This window comes from Suillus discolor (assembly GCF_016758755.1).
Source record: "Suillus discolor strain FC423 chromosome Unknown F5147scaffold_157, whole genome shotgun sequence".
In the NCBI taxonomy this organism is placed as follows: domain Eukaryota; kingdom Fungi; phylum Basidiomycota; class Agaricomycetes; order Boletales; family Suillaceae; genus Suillus; species Suillus discolor.
In genome coordinates this window covers 24,254-49,303 of record NW_024541404.1, presented here as the reverse complement: position 1 = coordinate 49,303, position 25,050 = coordinate 24,254, and the positions used below count along the sequence as shown (strand labels likewise).

At 48.5% G+C, this 25,050-nt stretch overlaps 10 protein-coding genes across 10 annotated transcripts; 4 read left to right on the top strand and 6 right to left on the bottom strand.

Moving 5' to 3' along the window:
* Positions 1–1,169: 1,169 nt before the first annotated feature.
* Positions 1,170–3,501, top strand: F5147DRAFT_781855 (uncharacterized protein; the record flags this gene model as incomplete). Its single annotated transcript, XM_041442712.1, has 5 exons — positions 1,170–1,389; positions 2,474–2,858; positions 2,915–2,943; positions 2,999–3,190; positions 3,242–3,501. The coding sequence occupies 5 exons, from the start codon at positions 1,170–1,172 to the stop codon at positions 3,499–3,501; spliced, it is 1,086 nt and encodes a 361-aa protein (XP_041284788.1).
* A 169-nt stretch (positions 3,502–3,670) lies between these two features.
* Positions 3,671–5,577, bottom strand: F5147DRAFT_781854 (uncharacterized protein; the record flags this gene model as incomplete). The annotated part of the gene is made up of 7 exons (XM_041442711.1): positions 3,671–4,261; positions 4,323–4,471; positions 4,521–4,691; positions 4,747–4,853; positions 4,903–5,033; positions 5,114–5,314; positions 5,374–5,577. 7 exons carry the CDS (start codon positions 5,575–5,577, stop codon positions 3,671–3,673), a joined length of 1,554 nt encoding a protein of 517 aa, XP_041284787.1.
* An 853-nt stretch (positions 5,578–6,430) lies between these two features.
* Positions 6,431–9,333, top strand: F5147DRAFT_659371 (uncharacterized protein; the record flags this gene model as incomplete). Its single annotated transcript, XM_041434583.1, has 10 exons — positions 6,431–6,889; positions 6,937–7,026; positions 7,103–7,334; positions 7,435–7,453; positions 7,502–7,760; positions 7,891–7,895; positions 7,933–8,138; positions 8,185–8,324; positions 8,445–9,012; positions 9,068–9,333. The coding sequence occupies 10 exons, from the start codon at positions 6,431–6,433 to the stop codon at positions 9,331–9,333; spliced, it is 2,244 nt and encodes a 747-aa protein (XP_041284786.1).
* A 1,293-nt stretch (positions 9,334–10,626) lies between these two features.
* Positions 10,627–11,404, bottom strand: F5147DRAFT_659370 (uncharacterized protein; the record flags this gene model as incomplete). The annotated part of the gene is made up of 3 exons (XM_041434582.1): positions 10,627–10,890; positions 10,940–11,257; positions 11,306–11,404. 3 exons carry the CDS (start codon positions 11,402–11,404, stop codon positions 10,627–10,629), a joined length of 681 nt encoding a protein of 226 aa, XP_041284785.1.
* Positions 11,405–11,807: 403 nt separating this feature from the next.
* F5147DRAFT_781851 (uncharacterized protein) lies at positions 11,808–12,136 on the top strand (the record flags this gene model as incomplete). The annotated part of the gene is made up of 2 exons (XM_041442710.1): positions 11,808–11,954; positions 11,999–12,136. 2 exons carry the CDS (start codon positions 11,808–11,810, stop codon positions 12,134–12,136), a joined length of 285 nt encoding a protein of 94 aa, XP_041284784.1.
* Positions 12,137–13,839: 1,703 nt separating this feature from the next.
* On the bottom strand, positions 13,840–15,563 carry F5147DRAFT_781850 (uncharacterized protein; the record flags this gene model as incomplete). The annotated part of the gene is made up of 6 exons (XM_041442709.1): positions 13,840–14,135; positions 14,187–14,457; positions 14,506–14,550; positions 14,599–14,670; positions 14,719–15,366; positions 15,423–15,563. 6 exons carry the CDS (start codon positions 15,561–15,563, stop codon positions 13,840–13,842), a joined length of 1,473 nt encoding a protein of 490 aa, XP_041284783.1.
* Positions 15,564–17,658: 2,095 nt separating this feature from the next.
* F5147DRAFT_659368 (uncharacterized protein) lies at positions 17,659–19,888 on the bottom strand (the record flags this gene model as incomplete). The annotated part of the gene is made up of 7 exons (XM_041434580.1): positions 17,659–17,817; positions 17,872–18,311; positions 18,360–18,714; positions 18,766–18,810; positions 18,862–18,981; positions 19,024–19,680; positions 19,751–19,888. 7 exons carry the CDS (start codon positions 19,886–19,888, stop codon positions 17,659–17,661), a joined length of 1,914 nt encoding a protein of 637 aa, XP_041284782.1.
* Positions 19,889–20,156: 268 nt separating this feature from the next.
* F5147DRAFT_781848 (uncharacterized protein) lies at positions 20,157–21,779 on the top strand (the record flags this gene model as incomplete). Its single annotated transcript, XM_041442708.1, has 7 exons — positions 20,157–20,397; positions 20,448–20,519; positions 20,572–20,625; positions 20,681–20,702; positions 20,751–21,352; positions 21,399–21,503; positions 21,550–21,779. 7 exons carry the CDS (start codon positions 20,157–20,159, stop codon positions 21,777–21,779), a joined length of 1,326 nt encoding a protein of 441 aa, XP_041284781.1.
* Positions 21,780–22,225: 446 nt separating this feature from the next.
* F5147DRAFT_588748 (uncharacterized protein) lies at positions 22,226–23,345 on the bottom strand (the record flags this gene model as incomplete). The annotated part of the gene is made up of 3 exons (XM_041432113.1): positions 22,226–22,825; positions 22,892–23,076; positions 23,156–23,345. The coding sequence occupies 3 exons, from the start codon at positions 23,343–23,345 to the stop codon at positions 22,226–22,228; spliced, it is 975 nt and encodes a 324-aa protein (XP_041284780.1).
* Positions 23,346–23,915: 570 nt separating this feature from the next.
* Positions 23,916–24,836, bottom strand: F5147DRAFT_781846 (uncharacterized protein; the record flags this gene model as incomplete). The annotated part of the gene is made up of 4 exons (XM_041442707.1): positions 23,916–24,049; positions 24,110–24,229; positions 24,286–24,601; positions 24,651–24,836. The coding sequence occupies 4 exons, from the start codon at positions 24,834–24,836 to the stop codon at positions 23,916–23,918; spliced, it is 756 nt and encodes a 251-aa protein (XP_041284779.1).
* Positions 24,837–25,050: the final 214 nt, after the last annotated feature.

The following is a 25,050-nucleotide window of genomic DNA, read 5'->3' as shown; positions in this document are numbered from 1 at the left end:
CTGGAACGGAGTACCTGCGATTGTAGACGGACCTGGGGTGTGAAATTGAAATAAAGCTGTTCCATTGCCTGCGCCTGCCGGCATCATGCCTTGATGTATGGGACTGGATGACCGGCGGGGGGAAGAACACAGCATTATTAAAATGAGGTACGGGTGGGTTGGGGACAACACGTTGCGGATGGACTCATAGGCATCCATCAGGACGGTGGTACGATGTCCTTGTGCAGTCAACATTGCATCAGCGCTCCGGATTGAGCCTCACGAGTCTGAAATTCGGCATGCAAGGCCTTCACCCTCTTGCAATACAGCGATCTCGGCACACATTTCTCCATAGCTCGGATGTCAGTATCCTGAGCAGCAAGGCACCCGTTCATGATTTGAACCAACTCGGCCATCTGAGCGTTCCGAGTTCGGATGTCGGCCACCTGAGTCTGAAGGTCATTGATGGTGTCCTGAACCAGCGAGGGGCGACACCGAATCAAGTTTCACCTCTAGTGTCATGGCCTGCAAATCCTTCGCAACCGTGTCACCGGACGCGTCAACTTCCATTTCTTCGGTGAATGACAGAGGATTGAGTTGGACGAGGAGGCGGCATGAGTGGAATTGCGGCGGTGGGAGTGTTCTTTACCGAATAAGATGGAGGAAGACTGAAGGCATTTTGGGAGCTTACAGCATTGACATCAGCCTGCATTGCCGCTCCTGGTACCCACAGGCTCAGGGGCGACCATTGCCTTTTGTTCCGCCAACATAGCTTCACTTTGTTGCCGGTCGCGTGTGGCAGCCCTAGTGCTGGCCCTTTTCTGGAGATACAGTCATGAGACAAACATAAAGATAGAATGACAAAGCTCCCGACCTGAACCTCATACCATGGTTTCCGTTGATCACCAGCGTTTCGCATCGGCGGAGGATGGTTAGAGGCCTGTTTCGGCAGCCTGCCAGAACTCACATCTCTAGACTTCTTCCACTCACGGTCCTGCTGGTGTATCTCTGAGCAACGTAACTTCCCTTCCCTTCCCTTGCCTATCCGTTGGGACCTCAGACCCAGACGACACTACTATCTCCACCCGCTTGCTTTTCGGCTTTGGCCTCGGTCTAGTCGGCGTTGTATTTGTATTGCCGGGGCGACATCCTCAGCTTTGTCCACAATCCTGGCGCGATGACCTGTCTTCATGGCACATGGCGACCTCTTCGGATGCACCAGTAGACCTCCACTTCCTCTTGTGGAGAGCATCACTTTGGCTGATATCCCCAACAATTTCGACTTTGTCACTGTCCTCACACAAGTCTATCGGCGTCTTCGCGTGACAGATCTTCCAGGCGGCTTGGACTTTGCTACCACTGAAGGGACTGCCGGTGTATTTGTCACCTTGACCGGTGGTGCATCTGGAGGTTGCGACACTCGTTGCTGGGGCCGATACGTAATTACCAACTGTGGAGCCTTGCCATATAACTGATTGGCGCTCGATGCGAGAGTCCGGTTAGACTTGATGTTGTTTCCACACCGGGACACTAAGAACGATGTCTGACTAACACGATCTACATGCTCCATTAATTCCATGGCCGCCAAAAGCAGGATCGGTGGGATTTCAGTTGCTGACCGTGCATGATTTTGAAATGCCGGAGTCTGTGCTTAATTAGGTGACAGGCATGGACTAATGAGGACATGCTGACCATGATGTTTGCCATTCCTGTGGCCATTTTCAGGTTGGCCGGCAGGACCTTCACTCGACTGCAAGGCTCTTGCCAAAATTTGGAGCACGCCAGCAGTACCTCATTGAAGGCCTTGTTCAAACTTCTGAGGATGGCTGATGAGCAGGGAATGTGAGCGTGAGATAACAAAAATGGGACAATTCGCTTGTCATTATATGGCAGATGAACAAATTAAAATTTCATGTCATAATACAAAATCGGCTCGGTCACCGTACCATGCGGCGGCATGCGGATTCAGAAGCACTGATCTCTGACCACATCTCGGACCACGTGTCAACTTTCACATGCACATAATCTATTGTCCTGGCTAAGTGTTTAAACCCCGCAGATGCGGCCACAACACTAATCGGCACATATTTAATGCTCGCGTCTTCGACGGTTCTTCCAATCACTCATCTGAAACCTCATTACTTTTTTCTACAATATGACTAGCAACCGTCACGTCCATTTCGAGCTGCCCACGAACGGCGATACACCCTCCAACTCGCCGATTTCCAACACTGGCAACCAACCTTCAAGTACGTGTTTCTGTGGCATGCATGATTGTTAATTTATTTCCAATTAGGGTTCAACTTTGGGTTTGAGAATTTGCACAGCCATCTTATGGCAGACTTGGCGCGTACAAGGCGTACCATACCCTGAACCTTTAATTTTGGGTTTCCGGTGCGAAAGCAAGTTACAGCGGAGGCCCTTGTGCCGGACCCGGCATGTCAAACAGCTCTGACGACACCACAACCTCAAAAATTTAACTTTGGGTTTACAGCGACCAAGCAAGGCCCAGCGGCAGTTGACTCAGAGCCCACACCATCTTCCCCAGCTCCCACAACATTCAATTTTGGCTGGACTCGGTCCATTGCCACAGAGAAGCCGCCAGTTCAGGCATCTCAACCATTCAACTTTGGAATGAATGTGGAGAGTGAGATTCTCCCCTCACTGCCCTCGCCGCAGGATGTCCGGCACACCCGCCGTAGCTGTTCCAACACTCCCGACAATGGAGTGCCAGCATCAGTGATCCCTCTCAAGAGACCCATGTCTCCGCCGCTGCCCTCAACTCCTCCTCAGGCACCGGCGGCCGAACATACAGCCAAGTTCAACTTCGGCTGGAAACAGCCACCTTCAACAACAGCGGCTGTTGCTACCCATGTTGGGTTTGACTAGAATAATAAATGTAAGTCGCTCATCTATATGCATGAGTTATCCGAAGATTAAACACCATTCTAGCATTCCAGTTCAGTTTGTAAGGTCCCTCCAGCAAAGGTAGGGAAATGGACACTGGCGCCTATTACAGCCGCCGTGCCACAAGCAGCACTGGTGCCGATGGCAATACCGGCGCCTAACATAGCCGCTGTGCCAGAGGCAGCACCGGCTCCCGAGTCAGACCCTTACACACCAAAGGCCTTGCCGAACTGGGAGGGGCGCCTTATTGGCGACGCTGAGAAGGCTGCCATTGACATTGTGAAATGGCTCAATGGGGATGAATGTAAGTCCCGCAACTGACATGACTCTTCCAACTTTACTGACTTATTTACAGTTGATCGACTCGCCCAAACAATGCTGGGTAGCCTCATTAGGCCCGGTGATGATGTCCAAGATCCCATGCCAGAAGATGTCTTGGACAGCAACTGCGCTGTATTATCGGTGTTCTGTGAGTCCAGAGATTGGTTGACTAGGATCTTCAAGGATCTTATCACCCTTCATCATGCATCTGAGCACCACATATGCCAGATTTCGTTCATGGACTCTCTTGCAAATGAGGTTGAGACAGCAGAGAGGACCGCCGGTAGTCAGTAGTACATACAGTATATCTTTCAATTAGTCGCGGCTATTTCTTCAGTACCACCAATGTTATGTTAACGGCCAGACATTCACATTGCCGATGAGTCACACTGATGTGCACCGGCGGACAGTGTGCTTTGTATTTCATGCCGGTGTATCCTACAGATGTAATATGACATAATGATTACTTCCTGCCACGCTTAGCCCTTGAAGCTTCCGGCGCAGTGGTTTTACTCCTGGTTCGCTTTGCCGGCGTGTCACTCACGGCGTGAGTGCCACAGCGGTTTAAGTTCTTGGGAGGCTCATTTGATGTATATGCAACCTCCTTGCTTCTAGTTCCAGGCACTAATGATGTGGCCGGCACCTTCAATGGTATTCCCTGTGACTTGAGAGGCTGTCTGGAGGGAATAGAACCTTTCATCGGAGGATTCAAAACCCCGCCGACCTCGGCGACAACTTGTCTGATATCCCAGTGTGAACCTGCAGCCCGCTTCTTCTTGGTCGGCAAGGCGACCTTTGGGGGCGGCAAAATCTTGGGCTCTCCACCGGTGGATGGTGCTTCCTCATCTTCACTGGATGGACTAACACCATCCTCTCCAAGATCACCATTCAACTCGTCCTCCGAATTGTTATCCTCCGCCACACAGCGGCGGTTAGCTTTAGGGTTGGCTTTGCCCTTACCCTTCCCTGTGCTCTGCTTTGTGGCATTGGCACGGTGAGCACTGGGTGGCCACAAGTCCGCCTCTTGCATCTTGCCATCGGAATCTTTCCAGGCCTTGAATGAGAAGGCTGGTTGCATGTTGTTTTTTCTGGTGGTCAAACCAGAAATCTAGTACGGTGGTGGCATCTGCTTTATCCATCTTGGATGGCTCCTTGAGCTGCATGCCGGCCAGCCAATGGGCGCCGTCAAAGAACGCCCATGGGTCATGGATTACATCTCCCCATGGCACCGCTGCTTTCAGGTTTTCTTCGCCAGAGCACATTCCTGTTAAGAATCAGAATGATGTACAATCTGACAGAGCAAAACAAAGTACTATAGAGCTTCGTCAAGAAAGACCGAATCATATGCTGTTGTTCGGCTCGTTTCCAACCCGTTGTGTCGGGCAGAATTGGCCACCTATCAGCGTCTTCGTCAAGTTCAACTAATTTCTTGGCGACTCGTTTCTTTGATTTCACCATCTGGGGTTCCCTGTCGTCCCCGCCATCTAAACATTCATTTGCCTCAGTGTGCTCGCCGGTAAGACATTCACATGGCCTCACCAAATTGCTCCCCCACATATTCCACCCATTCAGGCATGATGATACCATCCCAATCCCTTGTCTTGATAAAGCTCTCTCCATCCCCGAACTGTTCATTGAAGTCGTGGCTGCAGTCACTGTTGAATAAATCGCCGATTGATTGGAGATGACACTCACCCTCCCAACATAAGCTTGCCTTGGCTGTCCTTCCAAGCTGATAGGATGCAGACCCTAATTCCGGCTTTCTTGAACATTTCAGTTGCGAAATGCTTGATCATGTCGGCGCCCTTGCTCTCGGTGACCTCGGCCTAAATATCCGGCGGCGCCGCTTCGTTGTTCCACTTCTCCGCCATGGCCTCCGCTTCCTCTCTCTCCTCCGCCGACAAACAATTAATGACTGTCTTTCGCTGCCTTCAGCCATCTGGTAATCATCCCCTCGCTTCCAGCCATCTCTCCCATCTCCTGTCGAATCGAGGCTTTGTGTGTGTGAATCAAGACTTGCCTCGCCTGTCCAATGACGGCCATACTTGATAAGGGGCTTTGCAGCTCCTCTCCGGCGAGACTGGTTCTGCAACCACTGCTTGTAAATCTTTGACAGACATGTTATCATGCTCCGGGATCTCCGATATGTTATAAACTGTTAAATACCTTTCGCCGAGCTTTCAACAGGGCCTTTTCCTTGGTGGGAGCTTGGAGGGACGCTTCCTTGTAGATGGCAAGCAGCACCCTCGATCTTTCTTTACCTTTCACAGACTTCCAGTCTTCTAGGTGGGCTCTGAGGACCAAGACTTCAGCCTTCTGCAAGCAAACCTTTTTTTGTGGAACTACAATAGGAGATTCACTTCTTGGCATGTTGTGTTATAAAGGATGGTGATGGTGAATCTTTCCAGACTTAACAACAGTTGGTTGACTGTCGTCAGTGTTCCATGGTTTTGTTCTGTTCTGCTCAGTTCATTCACCCTATATTACAGTTCATATCATGGATATATAGTGGATATGATTGCTGTGTTCTGCTCGGTTCAGCTTATATTATAATTCTTATTATGTACTTGTAACCAATGGTGATTAATTGATATGACCATATTGCATTGGTCAATTGAAACTTGTCATTCTTACAGATTCTTATACAGTACTGGGCTCAACAAATGGGAGGTTCTAGACTACAAGAGTGGACTCCAAAATGTAAGTATGCAGTGGTGGAATGGCAGAGAACATATAGGATGAGAAAGGTGGTCGGCAAATGGGTGGAAAGACCTATCATTAGTAGATTGGTTCCAGCAACCCCTACTAAGTCTCCCTCAAAGCAGGAATCTTATGGTATGCTTTACCATGGGGGAGATGACTTTTCAGGCGACCTTGGTGATCACATGGTGACTCCACTGCACCTGCCAAAGTCCCTGGTGAGCCATCCACCGATATCACCTCTATTTCACCACTGATCTGTATTCAGAGTCAAAATGACTATATACATCAATGGGTCCCAAAGACCAAAGCATATCTTGACATACTCCTTGAAAGAGAAGTTCCATCAGATAGGTCATGTATCATCTGTGGGACAGATGGTGTCTATAAATGCCATGGATGCTTCGGTAAGCCTCTCTTTTGCACAAGTTGTTGCAGAACCCAGCACCAGAGGCTTCCCTTTTATCGGGTTAGCCAACGGACAGGCTCGTTCTTTGAGGAAAGTTGCTTGGTCAAGAGTGGGATGGTGATCTGGCTCGGACATGGAGGAAATGCATGCCCATGGGATGATGATGTAGGGGAGTCAGCTCTGTTCACTACAGGGGAAGGAGATTCCGACGATACGGATGCCGAGAGCATATTGAATGAACCAAATGCCGAGCAGAGCACAAAGGAGGCCCATGACCTACCGACCGGCGTGCCATTCATTAAGAGCAACAAGGCCATGACAACAATAGTCGACAAATCCGGAGTACATACCCACATCATCAAGTATTGCACATGTCCAGAGGCTGACACCACCGATATACAGTTGTTTAACATGGGTTTGTTTCCAGCGTCATTCATAGAACCAAAGACAGCATTTACCTTTGATGTCTTGAACGACTTCTTACTCGACAACCTGGAGTGCGGGACTTCGGCAATGAATTATTACAGCAAGTTAAAGAGGATGACCACAAGCATCTTTCCTCACTTGGTGCTGGTGAGCTTTGTGGTGCACCATCTGCCATTTCATTAATTGTCATAAAGGACCGTTACCGGGAGCTCATGAGGGTGGCAAGACAATGGCGGAAGTTGAAGCTCCTGAAGTGGAATGGCTTCGGCCATGAGGACAAGGAAGTGAGACCTGGCGATCTAGCCCTCTTTTGTCTGGCATGTCCTCAGCCAGGAATTAATGTCACATTGCCTGCCGGAGGCAGGCACCACCGAGGACATCGATGCTAACAATGGATCTGGTCGAGAGACTCCAAGTTGGTTATACACAAGATCGCTTGTCATGGACGGAAACTTCAAAGCTGAGCATCTTCATGCCACAAATCCCGCCGATGAAGTGTCTCTCATGGATGGTCGTGGCTTCATGGTTGGCGATGCCTTGTACAAGGAGCATTTGGCCATTGCCAAGGATGCCGTGCAACAACCACCACGTGGTAAATTTGGCAAATGCATCTCGTCACAGATTGGAGGCCACTGTCATCGGCAGATGCGCATGTGCGAGGCATGGTTGTTTTGTCCTGCATGCCATGGTAGATTTTCAGAAGGGAGAAAGGTGTGTACAATCACTCGGACCGTGTGCGTTATCACCGACTGTCAACAGACAGATGAATATGGATTATGCGCTGTGTGAGGCGTTGAAACTCAACGCCGAGGGCATCTGCCGTGTATTGACCTTCTATGATGTGAACTGTCAGTATCATAAGCACCTCCAGGACCGCATCGCCGACAGTCCATTGCTGAAGATGCATGACGAGCTGGAAATCACCCCAGCATCGGACTATGGCATGTCCATGGCCATCAAGACAGCTGCTATGTCAGATATGCTTCCAATTTCATACAAGGCGCAGCCAGGATTGACAGTGAGATCATGGAGACATTATGGGTGCCGTTAAATATAATCTCACTGGCGGCCCATGGCATGGGAACTCCTCACCGAAAAGAATGCCTGGATTACCAAATGAATGATTGCAACTTCATGAAAATGATCAGAATGAGTGGGTGTCTCGTTTATTCTGTGCATGAATCTAACAGCAGAGACCGTACAGGCAAATCGCTTTGCCGAAAATACAAGGAAGCTATGAAAGGGGTCGCCGACAGCAACATGGCATTTGAGCAGCTTGATGAGACCGCTGATGCCGATAAAGTCAAAGATTGGGAGGCCCAAGAGAGGTTGGCACATGAACAGCAGCGCCATGATCCAACAGCAATGGACATTTATGAAGTTCAACTGCGCAAAGGTATGTAGACTTCTCGTACGGACAGTCAGTTCTGATTCTTGCACAGCGCCGACAAGAAAACAGCAAGAGGTAAGGTTGTTAATGGTGCAAGGCCGGCGGCCTGGCGAGGTGCGCTGGAGAGGTGCGGCAACATGGCTGGCAGAGGGCCTTGCTATCGAGGAAGCCCAGGTCACGCTGCAGATGGATGTGAGAAAGCTCGGACATCAGGCAACAGATACTCAGCAATTGGCAATTGGTCGCTGATGGGATACCCTGCAACGGGATATCGATCACTGGATGGTGGCCGGAGCAATAATTCTTGGCAAGGAATTAGGCAACAATGACATGCAGATCATGCAACCAGATCTGTTAATACTTCAAGAAGACACTGAAGAAGATATGGACGCCGAGCTTAGAGCGTTTGAGCCGGAAAAGGGGGTGATTCCTTTGCCTTCCAATTTGGGGCTAGAGAAATGTGTGGCCCTCGGCATTGCTGATATCGCCGATCAGGAACTCACGCTCCGGCAAGGTCAGGTGAATGATGCCCTGCACCACATCAGGGTGCATTTGGCTGACAAGGTGGTCATTTTCCGGAAGACTGTCAGAGTAGCAAAATCACAAGCATTGTCTACCAGAGCTTGGGCTCAAGTTCATTCAGTGGACAGGGTGGTCAGCATCAATGCAAGTATCTATTCAAAATGCCGATCACAATTATGCAGACTCGGCGCAGACGATGCACTGCTCAAGAGATACCAACCGTTGACAAGGGAGCATCTCAAGGTCAGTACTGCCGTCACCGATCCAAATTCAAGAGGGCAGAGGAACAATGTGTTAGCTTGGTTTTGGTCATTGGATGTCGAAGGGGACTCCAATAGCAGTGACTGGCTGAATGAGTGTGAGCAGGTCACCGATACTCCGTGGAAGCGGCACTTATACTGCCGATGTTGCAGTTTACCGTGTTCACTGGCTTCATGCCAAGGCTATGAGAGACCGATGGGCAGAAGAGTTGTTGCTTGTTCAGCATGAAATGGATTGGACATGTAACTTTTTGCTTCAGAAGGCCGATGAATGGATCTGTCTCGGTGCCATCTCAAAGCTAGCCCAGAAGCATGGTCATGTGGCGTACTCGGAGAGGCGGTGCAAAATTTATCAATGTCTGTTCAGAGAGGCGAGAGATTCATTCAACCAGGCGAAGGCTGCATGGCCGCCGGTGTAACACACTAGTATAGTGAACACCAAAGGCTGCTTCAATATATGCTCAATTAGTTTACTGTCACCAAAGCACACAGGATGGCACCCATTGGCGCGGCCAGAGGTCATTGGCAATGGTAGCCAATCCACGTCCACGAGCAGGACAGTCCGGCACACTGCTATCAGCCATCTGCAAAGTTGCCGGAAGTGGTCAAGCAGCATCACAGTCGCTTCCGCCGGACTCCGCGTGAATATTAAGTCCAGGACCATGTGAGACAGTAACTTAACTGAGTTGGTCAGGCTGGCGGTATATCGCTGGAGCACACTGCCATTGTTTTGTATGCCCGGTGATGTCGTTCGCAGGTGTTACAGTAACATGGCACGAGTCCCCCGCCAGCAGAGAGCCCTCTGCCACCCGCACGGCTATAGACGACACCAGAGCCTCACCAGCTCTATAGACGATACCAGAGCCTCACTAGCTCTGTGACGACAGATGACGACAGATGACGATAGATGACGATAGACGATAAGCGGCAACTGCCGGCTTAGATAAGCGGTCTGGACCGCACGTGATATATGACGACATAGGTCTAGAAGACCTATTAATGTTATCAAGATAGAAGGCAAGCCTCGTGTTGCCTCATGTACTGATAAGAAGGGCACCGCGTGGACCCTATCTACGATAGAAGCCTGCCTCATGGACGCTATCTCTGACTCATATAGATAAGCAGATTAGAACCCAGCTTTAGGCTGAGCTTAGATATGAAGAGTAGCCTTATATAAGGTCGTAGATTAAAGTAGATGCTCCTTACTTTAATCTTACTAGGTACAACCCAGAAACTAGTCTAATCAACTAGGTTTACCCTTGAAACTCCTTGTCCCGCTAAAGCCACCTGCTCGACATCGACTCATACCTTCAGTGACGCCTCTCACTGTCTGTAAACCCGCTATCATCTCGGCGTAACCCCTCGTTAACCACCACGAGCTACGTTCGAGTACGCAACCTTTGCTTGTCTGTAAAGGCCGACGACTCTCAGCACTCGGTACCACTGTCGTGGTTGTCGCTGTTAGATCATCCTAGTCGCACACGACCGTTTGTCGTAACAGCAGGATTGTGCAACTTCAGCAATGATAAGAGGATTGACCGCCATGCCTACAAATTGTTATAGATGAAATGAGACCGGTATGGCCGTTGATGATTTTCATGAGCCATTGAACCAGCATCCTGTCAAGACAGCCATGGTTGGAATCTCTATTCATATCTCAAAGAAACTATTACTACATGGAGCACATTAATGCTAACTACTCAGACCGGTGTTTATTCTGTGGCCTCTTTTTTCAAATACTTGACTAGTGTGTCAGACACTGTGATGGCTTGCAGTACATCATCCCCTAATGTCATGTCCAATCTCAGCATAGTGGCTGCCACCATCTTCGCCTCTAGAACCTTGTCTTCCAACATCTTTAAAAGATATTCACCTTCTTCTCTAGCCTCAGCGTGGATGGTGGCTAGCTGCTGAGCAATCGGCATTGACATTGCTTGAACTGGTGTCGCCGGTGTGACTAAGGCGTCTCCCTCACACTGCAACCGGTGTTTGTTAGTTGTCATCCATGCGAAGTCAATGACTCACCAATTGCGCAAAATGCGCCGTGACACATTCCTTCACCTCATGGCCGTCCAGGTATGTTGTCAAGAACCTTCGATCCAGCTTGATGGTCACAAGGTCTGTCCACCAAGCATGGTGATACTCCCGGATGCGGCGGCCCTTAGTCCATGGCCCGGATGGCGAAACCAGCAAACTGAGGAATGCATCATACACCTCCACATAATCTTTCAGCATGTCGAGCTGTTTCATTGACAGCACGCCAACCATGTGACGGAGGTGCTTTGATAGTGGTGGGTTGATAGACAACCCGGCGCAAAACGCCATCCAAGGGAGTGTGTAAGCCTGGAAGTTCAATTGACCTCTGTGCAAAATAGGACAAGTTGAACTTACTTCAACGTCCCAATTCAGATATTTGCCGATCGTCTGGCGATATTGTGAGCTTTGTTTTCTCAAGCTTAATGCGAATGGCGAGCAGGTGGGATCCGGCATGCTCGAAAATTTGTGTGAAATCCTTCAAGGTAAATTCTAAGTCTTGTTGGGAAGACATGGGTGGGAGAATGAATTTTGACCTCGAAATGTGTACAAAACAGGGTTTAAATAGATTAATGGGTCGGGATTTGAATTCTCATGGTGGGTATCTTTGATTGGCGCTTGGCCACATCCTTGGAGATCCACAAATTCATTGTGCAGCATGCTACTAATGGTGAATGGTCACCGAACATTGAGTGTAAACAGTGGTCTTTGTGGAGATGGTCCTGTACAATTGAATGTATGGTACCTGTGGGCGGACAATGGGAAAATGACATAATCAGCCGCCACTGTGGCCAAATGAAATTTGTATATATTATGTTGTGTTCTGTTTGTCGCCGTTCCTCATCTTACTACTACCACCATGTCTCCAACAAACCGCGTAGCCGCCGCTAACCAATCTTTCCGCGATTTGTCGGACAAGATCGAACATATCCTTGGGCAAGCCTGCCAGTTGCAGCCCAAGGATTCAAACCATATCTCACTTGCCACCAACATGGCGCAGGCTATAGTAAGTTTCTCTTTGCTTGTGTGGCGTGTCTCATTGCTCTTTAGACTGAGGTCTTCATGACACACGGCGCTTTGGTGACAGTCCTGTCACCATTAATCCTGTCAGCTGCTGCCGAATTGCAGGAGCATGTGGACAGCGACAACTCCAGGATCAGCAGCCCGCCTGTGTGGACACAGATTTGAGGGGATGATCGCCGAATTCAAGGCCATCCCCTCTTCCCACCACACTCCATTATGGAAGTGACTGTCGGTCGCCATCTCCTCAAGCTGGCCCCTCAAAAATGAGCCCCTTCAGTAACATTTCTCAACTTAGTCGGACAGCCAAAGGTTGATAATTGACCCAGTTAGGTGGGCCATCCAACGTGGGCCCATGTATGCTTACCCATGGATGGGCCCACAGCACGGAATAGCACCCATGTTGGCGGCTGGGCCAAGTCTCCACAAGGCACATGGGCCTAACATCGGAAGGGCTAACGGATGGGCCAGGTCCTTATTCTTGGGGGAATTTAATGTCGGAAGAGCCAACAGGAAAATTTTGGGCCCATGACAGTATTGGGCAGGTGGGCCCAGCTAGTATCGGAAGAGCTTACAGATGGGCCCAGCTCAGATATAACAATGCGATGGCCGGCGGAAGGGCACAGCTGGTTATTGACAGTATCGGAAGAGGGCATGCACGGGCCGACAGGTCATTGCTGGGCCCATCACAATACTGGGAAGGGTTGGCGGATGGGCCAACCAGTTATATTTGGGCCCAGTAGATACCGATTCAGTATGTGGATAGGCCTGGCATTGAAATATTGAAGTATCCGGAAGGGCCTAACTGGCCCAACACATACAAGTCAGTGCACGGATCGGCCCAGTATGCAAATATCCGGAAGGGCCCAACTGCCCAGCAACTGCATTTAATATGTGGATTGGCCCAGCTGGTGATGCTTCGGCCGAGTGCACAAGTATTAGGAAGTCCCGGGCTGACCCAGCACATGACATGCGGACCGGCCCAGTGCAGAAATATCCGGAAGAGCCCAGCTGGTCATTCTCGGCTAAGTGCATACCAATTCAGTGCGCGGATCAGCCCAGTACATATCCGGAAAGGCCCAACTGACCAGTATGCAGATCGCCCCAGCTAGTAACACCCATTGACTCAGTTTTCGGGCCAGTACATACGCAATCAGCATGCGGATCGGCCCAATGCAGAAGTATCTGGAAGGGCTCAACAGTTGTTCTGGGCCAGGCACATGCAAATTCAGTGCAAAATTCGGCTGACATAGTAAGTTTTTATCCCAGTGCAAAAGTATCTGGAAGGGCCTAACCGGTCTTTCTGGGCCCAGTACATACAAATTCAGTGTGCGGATCGGTCCAACTGGTATCTAATCTAGGACACACTTCTGGAAGGGTGAAGCTGGATAACTTTTGATCCCGTCCATATCGTATCGTGGCAAGGGTAACGGAAAGGCCCAGCTTGTTGTTTTGAGCCCATGACACATGCATTGGGTATGACTGGCCCAAAAAGTCATCATTCAGCGTAATGTATATAGATTTAGGCTCGGAAATATTAACGGATGCGCCTAGTTAGTAATGATTTATGATTTAGCCAAGCAAGTATGTATTGCATCTGGGTCTCGCGAGGGCTTGGCGATTGTTGGGCCGGAACATGCTTAACTACCTCGGATCGATATGAAGCAAATTTTATATAACTATGAAGAACCAAGTAGGAAATAACAACAGCAGCATATCTACACATTGTACGTAGATTCAACCAATTATTTTCGGATCAAAATGCAGCACCAGGTTGACCAGCGACAACAGAATGAGACAGGGAACATACAATAGTATAATAGCACAGTATGTAGCTGGTTAGTCTATGAAGTCATTGAGAAAATTTCTATCTATGCGAGGGATGCCATGGATTGCTGACGAGCATTGGATGCGTTGAACCGTTCCTCCAACTCATTCAACAGTTTAAGTAGGTTAGTCTCCACCAAACCCGCTCTTGCCTCCAGCCTGTCCACCCGCTCATTGGTAGCAAGGAGATCCAATCTCCTACTGAGGTCCTGGATGCTCTGGAGGATATATCTTGGGGTGGGCTCGGATTCGAGCGAGCTGGTGGGTGCAGGTGATTGCCGGTGTTCCAGGTGCATTTGCATCTGACCGGGAAGGATGTCCATGGGCTTTTTCTCTGCCTCTGTGGAATCTACATCAGCTCGAGGCCTTCCGGGTTGATAGGAAAACGAACCTTTATGTTCAATGATGTTCTGTTCAGGGAGAGGACATGGCGCGGACTTGGTAGTCCTGGGGTATTTGGCAGGGTTGGAAGATGCTTTCGCTGACTTCCCTTGCAACCTCTGCCGGACACCAACACCGTCGATTGCACACGCGATCTTCATACTATCGCAATTTGCGCATGCCAGGCAGGTGTATCCAAATTTTTTGTCAGGGAGGACAACACAAGGCATGTTCAATTTCGTGCACTTGTCGCACTGCCGGGGATGGTAATGAACGGAATGCTTCAACTTCATTAGCTTGTCTTGGTATCGATGCACAAAACGACTTACCTGCCGCGGAGTAGCGATATGAGAATCGGAGCCCCACTCTGCAGGCTTGGAAATGGGTCAGCATCAGCGCTATGCAAATCATGAACCACATACCCGAGTTGCTGTGTCCCGGAAATCCTTCTTGTTCACTAGCAGAATATCCTGGTCAGTGGTGACAGGTAATCCCTGGAGCAGTAAGCATTTTGATATATGAACAAAGATTAACAGACATACCTTTGTTTTCACCAAGATGGTTCCGGTTGGCCCTTTTTGGACATTTGATATTAACTTCTTCCTTTTTTTCGCAGGCTCTTCGGATGGGGAAGGTAACTTGGCCTTGGCAACTGCAGTGGCCTCATCCCTATCTTCGTCTTCCGCCTTCCACTTCTTGCTATTGCTCACCTGCAAGACAGCATTCTCCGGTTTTCTCATAAAGGCGGTCCCGTACAGGTGGTGGAATCTTGCCAGTGGACCTGCTGGAAAATGTCTGAGAACAGGTGGATTCTTGCGCGCTCGACGCAAAGATAGTTTCGGTTCCACTACCAGCTTGGAGAGGAGATCCGATTCCATGTGAGATAGCACACGTGGTAGAGCTGAGGGTGTCAACGGCGGGACAATGAGGGTCATTGTTGTTGGGACAGCAGTGGAAATTGCAGTCAATGTCGCGATTGCAGGAACATCCGCAGAGGGTTGGCGATAATGGACGGTCTTCTGGAATCGCAGGTGGCTCTTGATCCGTGGATCGTCGTCGATAACAGAGGTCCAGTTGGGGACACTCTCAAAGGTGCCGCCCCTTGAGTGCTGTCTTATCACCGCAGCAAAAGAGAGTAGCTGTGGGGAGAATGATGTGGCATTCCCACCATAGAGTTTTAAGTCTTTGGCCTGTGTTACATGTCTTCAATCGGCAGAATTTCAAGGGGAACATTAGAGATACTCACCACGCGCTTGGCAATCTCATCGGATAGCCTTAAGGCCTCTGGGTCGTCCTTCTTCACCTCGATGCATCGCTTCATGAGCAATTGCACAAAGGTCAGCGTGACGTTCAAGGCCTCATTAGCCGCTTCCGGAGGTATGGTCATGATTTCTTTTCACAAAAAAACAAGGTAGTGAATATGGCAATTGAATATGGGCAGGTATGGAAAGGTGAGTTCGGAAAATGCCGACAAGTCACGATTTATATCAATCCGGTTTGTGGTATTTTTGAGAACTTTGGGCTTGTGGATGGGAAAATGTGGATCGGGAGTGACAGTAGTGTATCCATGAGTGGTTCCACAATTGTTCTATGTCATAATGAGTCCACCAACGCCTGGATATACTGATTGGAATGTATCACCGGCGAACTATTCAACAATACAGCTGATGTTGGTCTTGAGTTAACTGGATTGTGCGCCGCCCTGCATCCACCATCTTCGTCGTTGCAATTACAATTCTTGTGCTCATTTTCTCTATTTCCAGAGGTGAGACTTTGAGACCGTGGATTGGATAAACTGCCTCTCAAAACATATGTCTGCATCATGCCCCGTTCCGGGCATTGCGTCTTTGCCTTGATCATTCTGAACTCCCTTGTCTAATGTCTGCGGCTTGTATCACATGGTGCTCCGTCATCAAGTGCTTGCCTCCTCCATGTCCGCCAGGTCCTTCCTCCGAACATCAAATGCTATCGTTCCTCATGGAGAAACTTCCTATGTGCTAGTTTGTGCCGATGGCATTGGTAAAATCATAACCATTGGCATTAATCTTATATTTGCCGGATGAATCCATGCATGTTGGCAATGCCTGGATAAACTAATCTGAATGTGCTACTAGCAAACCGTATACAATGCACCATGCATCCAACACTTGAGCGACAATTAGAGATTTGGATCCTACCGGTAAAGTGTTCCTTCATTGCAACTGCGCATGCTGTGGTACTTTCGCATCGCTACCGAACTCCTACAAGATGTAGATATAGTTTGTGTCAATTGCTTAATAAAATCATGCGTCACACATTTATCCGATATTTGCTGGATGAATTTATACGCTTGGATGTCTGTCCGCTTACCATTGAACTGGAATGAACTTCCGAATTTTGGTCATACCAGGTCTACCGGTAACGCGTTACTTGCTTCAGCTACACGACAAGCCTCAACTCACTTCTGATACCAGAACTGTGTAGCCTCGAATGAAGCGAAAGCAATGCCTACTGGTACCGAAATCAACCACATTATTTCGGATGCATACAGATGTTTTATGCATAGGCGGGTCTGCATTTCTCTCCGCTTTCCCAAAGTTACAAGGAAGAAAGCAAGTTAGGTAAGCAGATACCATTGTATCTCACTAAATTATGGCTCACAAGACATCTGGCCAGTTTGAGTGAGATGATCGTGATATACCAGATCAAAAATGGTGGCTAGTTTTTTGTCCGGACAATATGCATATGATCTCGGATGAGCCCGCAGTTAATATTGGAAGGGCCGGCTAGTTTTGATTTTGGCCCAGCATATCATGTTGGACAGGTTGGCGGCAGGGCCCAGCAGATGTTGGGAGGGCAAACAAGATTTTTAGGGTTAAGACAGCATGCATTTTCATATCGGAAGGCTCAGCCAATTGGGCTTGGTCCAGCAGTGATCTGAGAAAGGGTGACAGCAAATGAAAATTTGATTGTTGAGTCAGGAGGGCCAGCTTGTTATATATCAATATGTCATGCGATCTCGGAAGGACTTTGGCTTCAGTACAGTTGGTTATTTTCTGCATGGGTGGATACCAACCAATTGCAGATACGGTTGGGCCCAGGGAGTTACCTGTGGACAACATGGATTTGATATCGGAAATGCTTGCAGTTGGGCCCAATTAGTTCTTTGTGGTTCACGAAATATATTTTAAGGACCACATTAGAGACTCGGATAGACACATGTTGTGAGATCATGTCAAGGACATCTGGTAACAAATTCGCATCAGAATTACATCCGAAATAATGCAGTCCACTGCCCGCCGAATACTATTTCCCACACTCGGACAAGTCAATTTGGGAACATTGACCAAATCATGAATTCAGATCATCCTGGCCCAGGCTAGAATGAATCTTGCGCACTGTTCAATAGAGTATCCTATCTAAGTGTGTATGAGCACCAATTGTATGTAAGAAAGACCAAGTAAACATATCATCAATGTCCATCAGGATCCGATAATAGGTATCTAATCATCGGATATTGTTGACGGGTCGCTAGAAAGCTCAGTAGATACATCCGCTGCCGGGACTACAGAGTCCAGAGTTTCAATTTGCAAAACAGATGCTGAGGTTCCAACCTGGCCTTGGACATTCGTCATAACTGACGCATCCCATGCATGCGTCCACTGTCAGCCGATAGCTGAGATGCATGGGTCTTCATCACTGTGAGCTAGCCACACCGGGAGGGGTGCATTGGCGTGGTGAGGAGGGGCATATGCAGTGGTGTTGACACAAGGGCTATGTGCAGTCAGATCCTCTTTGTGGTCCTGGAGAGCAATGGTAAGATGTCCAATGGATGATGATGTCGCTCTCCGTTCCGCATCCGAGGAATTCAGATGTTGCTCAAGAGCATTCAACCGTTGGCCAAAGATATCTTCTACCGATCCGAGTCTCGCATCCAGCTGATCAACCCTTTCATTGGTGGCAAGAAGATCAAGCCGCCTTCCGAGGTCCTGGATACTGTGCAGGATGTCCCTTGCAGTTGGTTTGGGATCCGCAGGATCGACTGCCCATGCCGCTTCAACGATTGGCACAGATAAACCGATCGTTCGCATTGGTTCAACCTCTGTGCGAGCCGGTGTTACATCCGTGGACACAACCTGATCATGTGGGGCGGAGTCTAAAGGGATTTCAGTTCAAGTACCAGCGGTGGAACGGAAACACTCACCTCCTTGTTCAATGATGTTATGCTGATCTGGCGAGGAGGAACTAGCAGGTTGTATAGGCATCTTGCGGGACCTGGTATTCACCAGAGTCTTGTTGACAACTCGGGACTTGGGGACACGCGACTTGGAGCGTCTGACAGGGTTGGAGCTATCTTCTCCCGCTTTGGCTTTGGCTTTGGCCTTGGCCTGCATTCTCTCCTGGACACCAATGCCGTTGATCGCACATGTGATCTTCATCTCATCACAATTAGCACAGTCAAGTCGAATGCATCCGAACTTTTTGTCCAAGAGGACAAGACAGGCCACGTCCAATTTGTTGCACTTGTCGCATTTCTGCGTGTGATGACGAACAGAATACTTATAAATTGGTTAGTATCAATTTGTTCCGGCACACAAAAACCGGCTTACCTCCACAGCCGTGGCGATAGCAGAGTCCCGACCCCATTCAACAGGCTGACAACATCAGAGTTAGAATGGGAAGTAAGCATGATGAAAATAACTTACCCTGTTTTCCGCATCCCAGAAACCTCTATCATCAGTTCCTTCAGAGCAATTCGAACGTGCCGGCGCCGGATGCTCTTCGATGATGAGCGGCGATGGTGCTATCTTCGATGATCCAATGATCTGGCGGATCAGCTATATCTCAGCTAAACAGGTGAGCCTTACCTTCGTCACAAATCCAGGTTTTGTCTGCACATTTTCTTCATCACTGGACATCAACCTGTTTCTCTTTGGCACAGACTTCCGTGACTGAGGATCCGAATGTGTCATATCCACCGATTTCACCTCTTCCGGGTCGTCATCCTCCGCATGTCTCTTCCTGCTGTTGCCCACCTTTTCCATCACCTGCACCGCGTTTTTCTTCGTGCCCAGCACAAAGAGATTGTATTTAAGCAGGATCGGTGCTGAAATAATTGGGGCCAGGGGTTCCAATGGCTCCGAGATCGGTGACGGCGACAAAGGTGAAAGTTCTGTTGCCGGTGCAGCATGGTTACCGAAGTCTTCGGGAGGTGGAGCCGGGGTCGATGGAGCAACGATGGGTTGCATTGTGAATGAGACAGCTGCTGAAGTTCCAGAACGTGATACACGAGCATCAGTTCCCACAAAGACAGGAATCTCAACAGAAGGGCACGGGCGGTAAAGCGCCATCTTGTTAAACCGCGGGTGACCCTTGATTCTCAGATCCTTGTCAGTAACGGACATCCAGTCTGGTAAAGTCACAAAGACCCCGCCCTTTGAGCAATCCTGCACAACGGCAGCGCATGACAGTAACTGCGGGGAGAATGAAGTAGCAATTCCTCTGTAAAGCTTCAAGTCTTTGGCCTGCGCCGAACGCATTAATATCAATAATAGTAATGCCATATGGTAGGGCGGGCAAGAAAACAACACTCACCACACATCTGGCGATCTCATCCAATATTTTCAAGGCATCTGGATCGTCTTGTTGCAACATCATGCAACACTTGAGTAGCAATTGTATGGCCGCCAATGTTTCATTTAGAGCCTCGTTTGCTGCGTCCGCAGGTGTCATTGTCAATATTGAAAGAAATGTCTCGCAGGGTAACGGGTAAGATGTTACACGGAAGGGACAGAAAGATGACTTTGAAAAATTTACACACACGTTGGGATTTATATCGACATGTCGGTTGTGGCTCTTTCCGAGTGTGATGCAATGTGGATAAGCAAGTATTGTGTGACGTAATATTTTGACCTCATCCACCATTGTCCTATTGCCACAGGGTTCCACTCATCGGATTGTATTTCTATCCTCCTCGACTTTCTTTCCAAACCAAAACATCATGACTATCAGGAAAGTTAGATTTGTTACTCCTGAATGGGCCTACTCTGGCAATAACACCTCTTTGTTCAAACACGGCGGCAATATCGACGAGAGTCCGGCAGCGCCACATGGTGCTCTGGACGTCGATCCCATCACCTGGTGGGGTGCTTATGTGCCATTGGAGTTATGGACTCCTCCCAAGTTGAGAAAATCAAAGTTCAAAGGAGTAGTTGGATTGGAGGACTATCCGAGCTTCAAAAGTAAGCATGGCAAGCTCTAGACTGGGATACTAACAACTGGCCAACAACAGAATACAATTTCGACAACAAATGTCTCACCGATCATGAAGAGACAGACGATCCTCTCACAAAGAGAGAGAAAGGTGAGCTGATGTCCAGACCCTTTTGTTTTACTAACTGGAATATATAACTTAGTATACCAACTGTGCTTCAATGGCCACTTTGACAAAGTGACAAACATGCTGTCCGGTGAGTTCCCTGTTTACCTTCGATCTTCCTTTTGTTTCTAACAAACGGTCCAAAGACATGTATTGCATCGTATCCATGTGAACCTCGGGCATTGCTGTTGCTCAAACTACTGACATTGAAGCAAGGCATGTTGCCACCAGAGTTTTGCCACCGAAATGCACCACCGACGAAACTGACCATGATCCCTATGATTGTGGATGGGAAGAGCCCGGTTTGGGGGAGTTGTCGGAAGATCCAAACACCTGCCGATTGGGTCATCCTATCCATGATCTAGGCACCGCGGATTCAAGTGAATCGGCGGCAAATGCCTATGACTGTGGATGGGACAATCCGATGCCTGATTCAGGCATCACGCTGGTGGGTGAGTCAGGGCACAATTGGCACAATCAATATGATTGCGGATGGGATGATCCTATGGACCATGAACTCATCATGGAATTCAGTGAGTCGGCCGCGGATGCCTATGATTGTGGTTGGGATAATCCTACAGATGATAAGGATATCATGTCCTTGGGTGAGTCGGGGGAAGATGAGTATGACTGCGGATGGGGTGATCCTATGGATACCAACCCACTACCCCCAGCTTCGCGCTGTGGGGATGTGCTTCACAATGACGAATCCATGGGCAAAGATCCGTATGACTGCAGATGGGATGACCCAGAGTTGGAACCAACACTGACAGGTGATGAGGATATGATTGACATAGTGTCTTCCGGTGTGCCAGCAGGTGCGTTATTCCTTACATAGATGTATTGACTCCTCATATTTTGTAGGTGCACCCGGCTCAACTGCAGGAAATGAATGTAATGTATTCCAGCATGCGCAAAATTTTACGCGATGCGCCATCCGACAACTACGCAGTATTCAGGATCAAGATAGTAAGTCACCCTATTCGACATTGGCTAATTTTGACACATTACGCAGTTCATTCTTCCATTGATTATATGATTCCAACTACCGAGGGTGTCTGTGATCCCATGCCAGCATCGACACCAGTGGCAATCCGAGGTGATACAAAGGAATATGGAGGTGCAATAGACAAAGTAACGGAACTATATGAGGACATTGCAGCTGTTCACCATTTACTGAACGTCCACCGCCGGATCATGGAGCAACTGGACGATATGATAGTAATCCATGCTCAAGCCACATAAATGAGTCTCATTCTTGGCGATGGTGGAAGTGGATATTATATTAACATAATTGTATTGATAGTTAAGCGGCAAATGCATAGATTGTACGATTGCTCCAAGGACACATCCGGGTCACATTAATTTCTGGGTCAATCCCAAGCTGCAGCATGCATTTTCCTATATGGAATGATTAACCGTTGGGGGTGTGGCAATGCAACACCGGATAATCATAATATCAGATGGCCATTTTCCGTCGGAAAAGGATGGAAGGTCTAAAGTGTTTTGAAGTCCTGGCCAAGACTCGGAAACATCGGCCTCAGACACGATGGCAGAAGGCTTTAATATCAAACCTATCAATCTGACTGATGTGGGACTTGTATGGCAAGCCAAAGCAGGTAACACGTAGTATTTTAAAGAACAACTATGCAAGTGAGTGTATGGAAGCTATGTTTGAACTACCGACACGATTATGTCCGGTACCAAATGAAATCAGCATGATTATATCTAGCTAGGTGGTATGTGGTGAAGTCGGCCAGGTTGTATTTTGCAAACTCTGTCTGTGGTGTTCCAGCATAGTTATGCACGCTGTCCTGCATAAACCAAGCCCACACAATCCTATCACCCTCGCCAACTCGGACACCGTGCCTCACAAGATGGCCAGAATAACTTACCATGACTCCCGGATTATAAACCAGATCAATCCTCAAGTTTGTTAAATTCATCACGGCATGATCATAGCTTCCTATGCATGTGAGAATGTCAAATCCCTCTGGCGGGCATTTGGGATCCCAATGACTGGGTGATTGCCCATTGCAAACAATTGCGGCGCTGGAATATACTGATGCCCAATGCTGGAGACATCGGTACATCTGATCTTGACCTTGCGCTGCCACCCAATGCCCGAGTTTTACATGAGTGGACATTGATGCCCGGTAAAGCTGTGGGTGCATGACCCTGAGGGCAGCCGAAGATAGGAGGGCCAGACGCTGCATATCTATAATTGAAGAGAGGCCGCTATCGCCCTTTAGAGTGGCAGAGACTTCCGGTACAAACCCTTCCGACGGGTTCTGTGGTGGTGGGCCTTGACACTGCCTTTATTTAGCAAAAAATGATTTTGGGAAGTTTGGTCTCACCTCGTGTCCCTGTTGAAACCAGCAAGGTGAAATATTGATGCACCTGGGAATTAGACCTGGTTCCCTTGCCACGTGAAAGTTTGAAGAGCTTGTCCTCCATTTCGTTGTCCTTCCGGTTGACATCTTTCCAGCAGTAATGCTGTTTTGCAACAGGTTGCCCATATCGACTGTGGCAATGAACATATCTCGCTTGTTTGCTTCCTATCAGTATTATCGAATATTTTTGTGATTATCCGTGCACCTGCAGCGACCAGTTTAGCGCACCCGGCAGATACCATAAGATGATTCGGTAGCCAGAGTCAATCACCACCAATGGGTGATCCAACAACATGGGTTCCACGGGAGGGAACTTTGCCAACAAGGCTTTTTCACGAGCATCATTGAGTCCTGATTCCCATTCCGTCAAGGCCTCGTTGTACCGAATAACGTCGATATCCAGTTGGACTTCACACATCAGGGTAAGATTATATTCATACACTGCCGGACTCACTTGGATGCTGATATGCCTCCGCAAGGACGAAAGCAAGGTGTCCACAAGCTAGGATGGTTTCCAGATCAAGTTCTTGAGGCGCAGGAACAAGCGGTCTCCCTGCGACATGCGCAGCAAACTGCTGCTCCACTCATTCACTAGCTATGTCGACAGCATTAAGAGCCCAATCCCGTGGAATAAACGATGTCGGGTGAGTGTCAAGATCCAGGGCCGCAAGTTTTTCATGGTATGTCGCCCAATACTCATGGGATATCATGATGGAAGCAAAGGATATGGCGTGTGAGCATGGCTTGCATCTTAAGTGAACATTTGCCGAGCAGCCTTCATCCTAATTATGTAACAAACCCAGCGGCAGCAACAGTATAAATGTAATCTATAAAACGATATAGTATCCAGCAATGGTTTGTGTCATTGAATTGTAATACATTGATAGCTACTGGACATATCTCATGTAACATTGACATACAACCAGATGAACTCGTAAAAAAAAACATATGCATACGTTTCCCTAACTATTTTATATCAAGGCTGCCCTCATCTACGCATAAAGGGAGGCATTTCAGGGAATGGATCTCCGCAGGGAGATGTTCCAATCCGGCCATTGTTATAGTCTTCCGCCAAGACTTCCACCGCCGCATGAGAGGCAGCCATAGCGTCATAGACCTCATCTAGGGGGTGCTCGAGTCAGTTCATCGCATCGACTGCCGCTCCCGTGGCTTCCAGTTTACTAACAAGCATTTGACCGAGGTCGAGACCAAGACGGGCGACTTCAGTCCGGAGAGCATGAAGTTGTTGAAGGAGTGGGTCATCTTTCCGGGGGTGGGTAATCAGTTCCGGTATCAGCAAACCTAATGCAGGCTGATTGTGTCAATAAAATCAGAATTTGGACAAGACTAAAAATCACTCGCCCACTGTTTGAAGTGAGCTGCTGCTAGCGCTTTCACCTCAGCTACCGAGAACTGGAGAGGCATTTGTATATTCTGGAAGTGGAATGCGGTTGTCCACCAGCAGTGATGGTAGCGCGGCACCACCCGGTATTGGCATGCCGCATCTCCACTTTCATCATGGGGACAGTTCCGGAATCTCTCAAAGAGTGTCCTCCGGTTGTCGTGTTCTGTCTGGAAGGTTGTGATGTGTATGAGAACATGACTTAAATAGACAGGCATGCTTGTATTGATGTTCATCACTGCGCACATGCTCACAAAAGGGATAACAAAATGCTGTAACTCCGCATCAGCATGTAAGTGCGATTATTCACAATGGTCTTACCTCCACCTCCCAGACGAGGTGTTGAGCAAACGAGTACTTATAGGAACTTGATGGGTTGGGCTCTGCCAACTGCGCGAGATGAATGGCAGTGAATCTGGAGGTGGCATATTCAAATATATGGGCTGCATCCCAGATTGAGAATGAGCCGGTGACAGCCTCATACAGTGCTCGAGTTTGGTCGGACATGTTACATGAAATCAATCCTGAACAGCTTGTTTATATGTATTGTCGGAGCTTCAAAACACAAATCCGGTAATGTGGTTACTATTCCCGGAAATCTTCATTGAATGCAAAATAAAAGAAGAATATGTGGACCATTTAATAACTATTACTCTGATCCACAAAATGCACCACACTTTCGGCAATTAAACAATGGTCTTGAACATCGGATTTGCCTTGA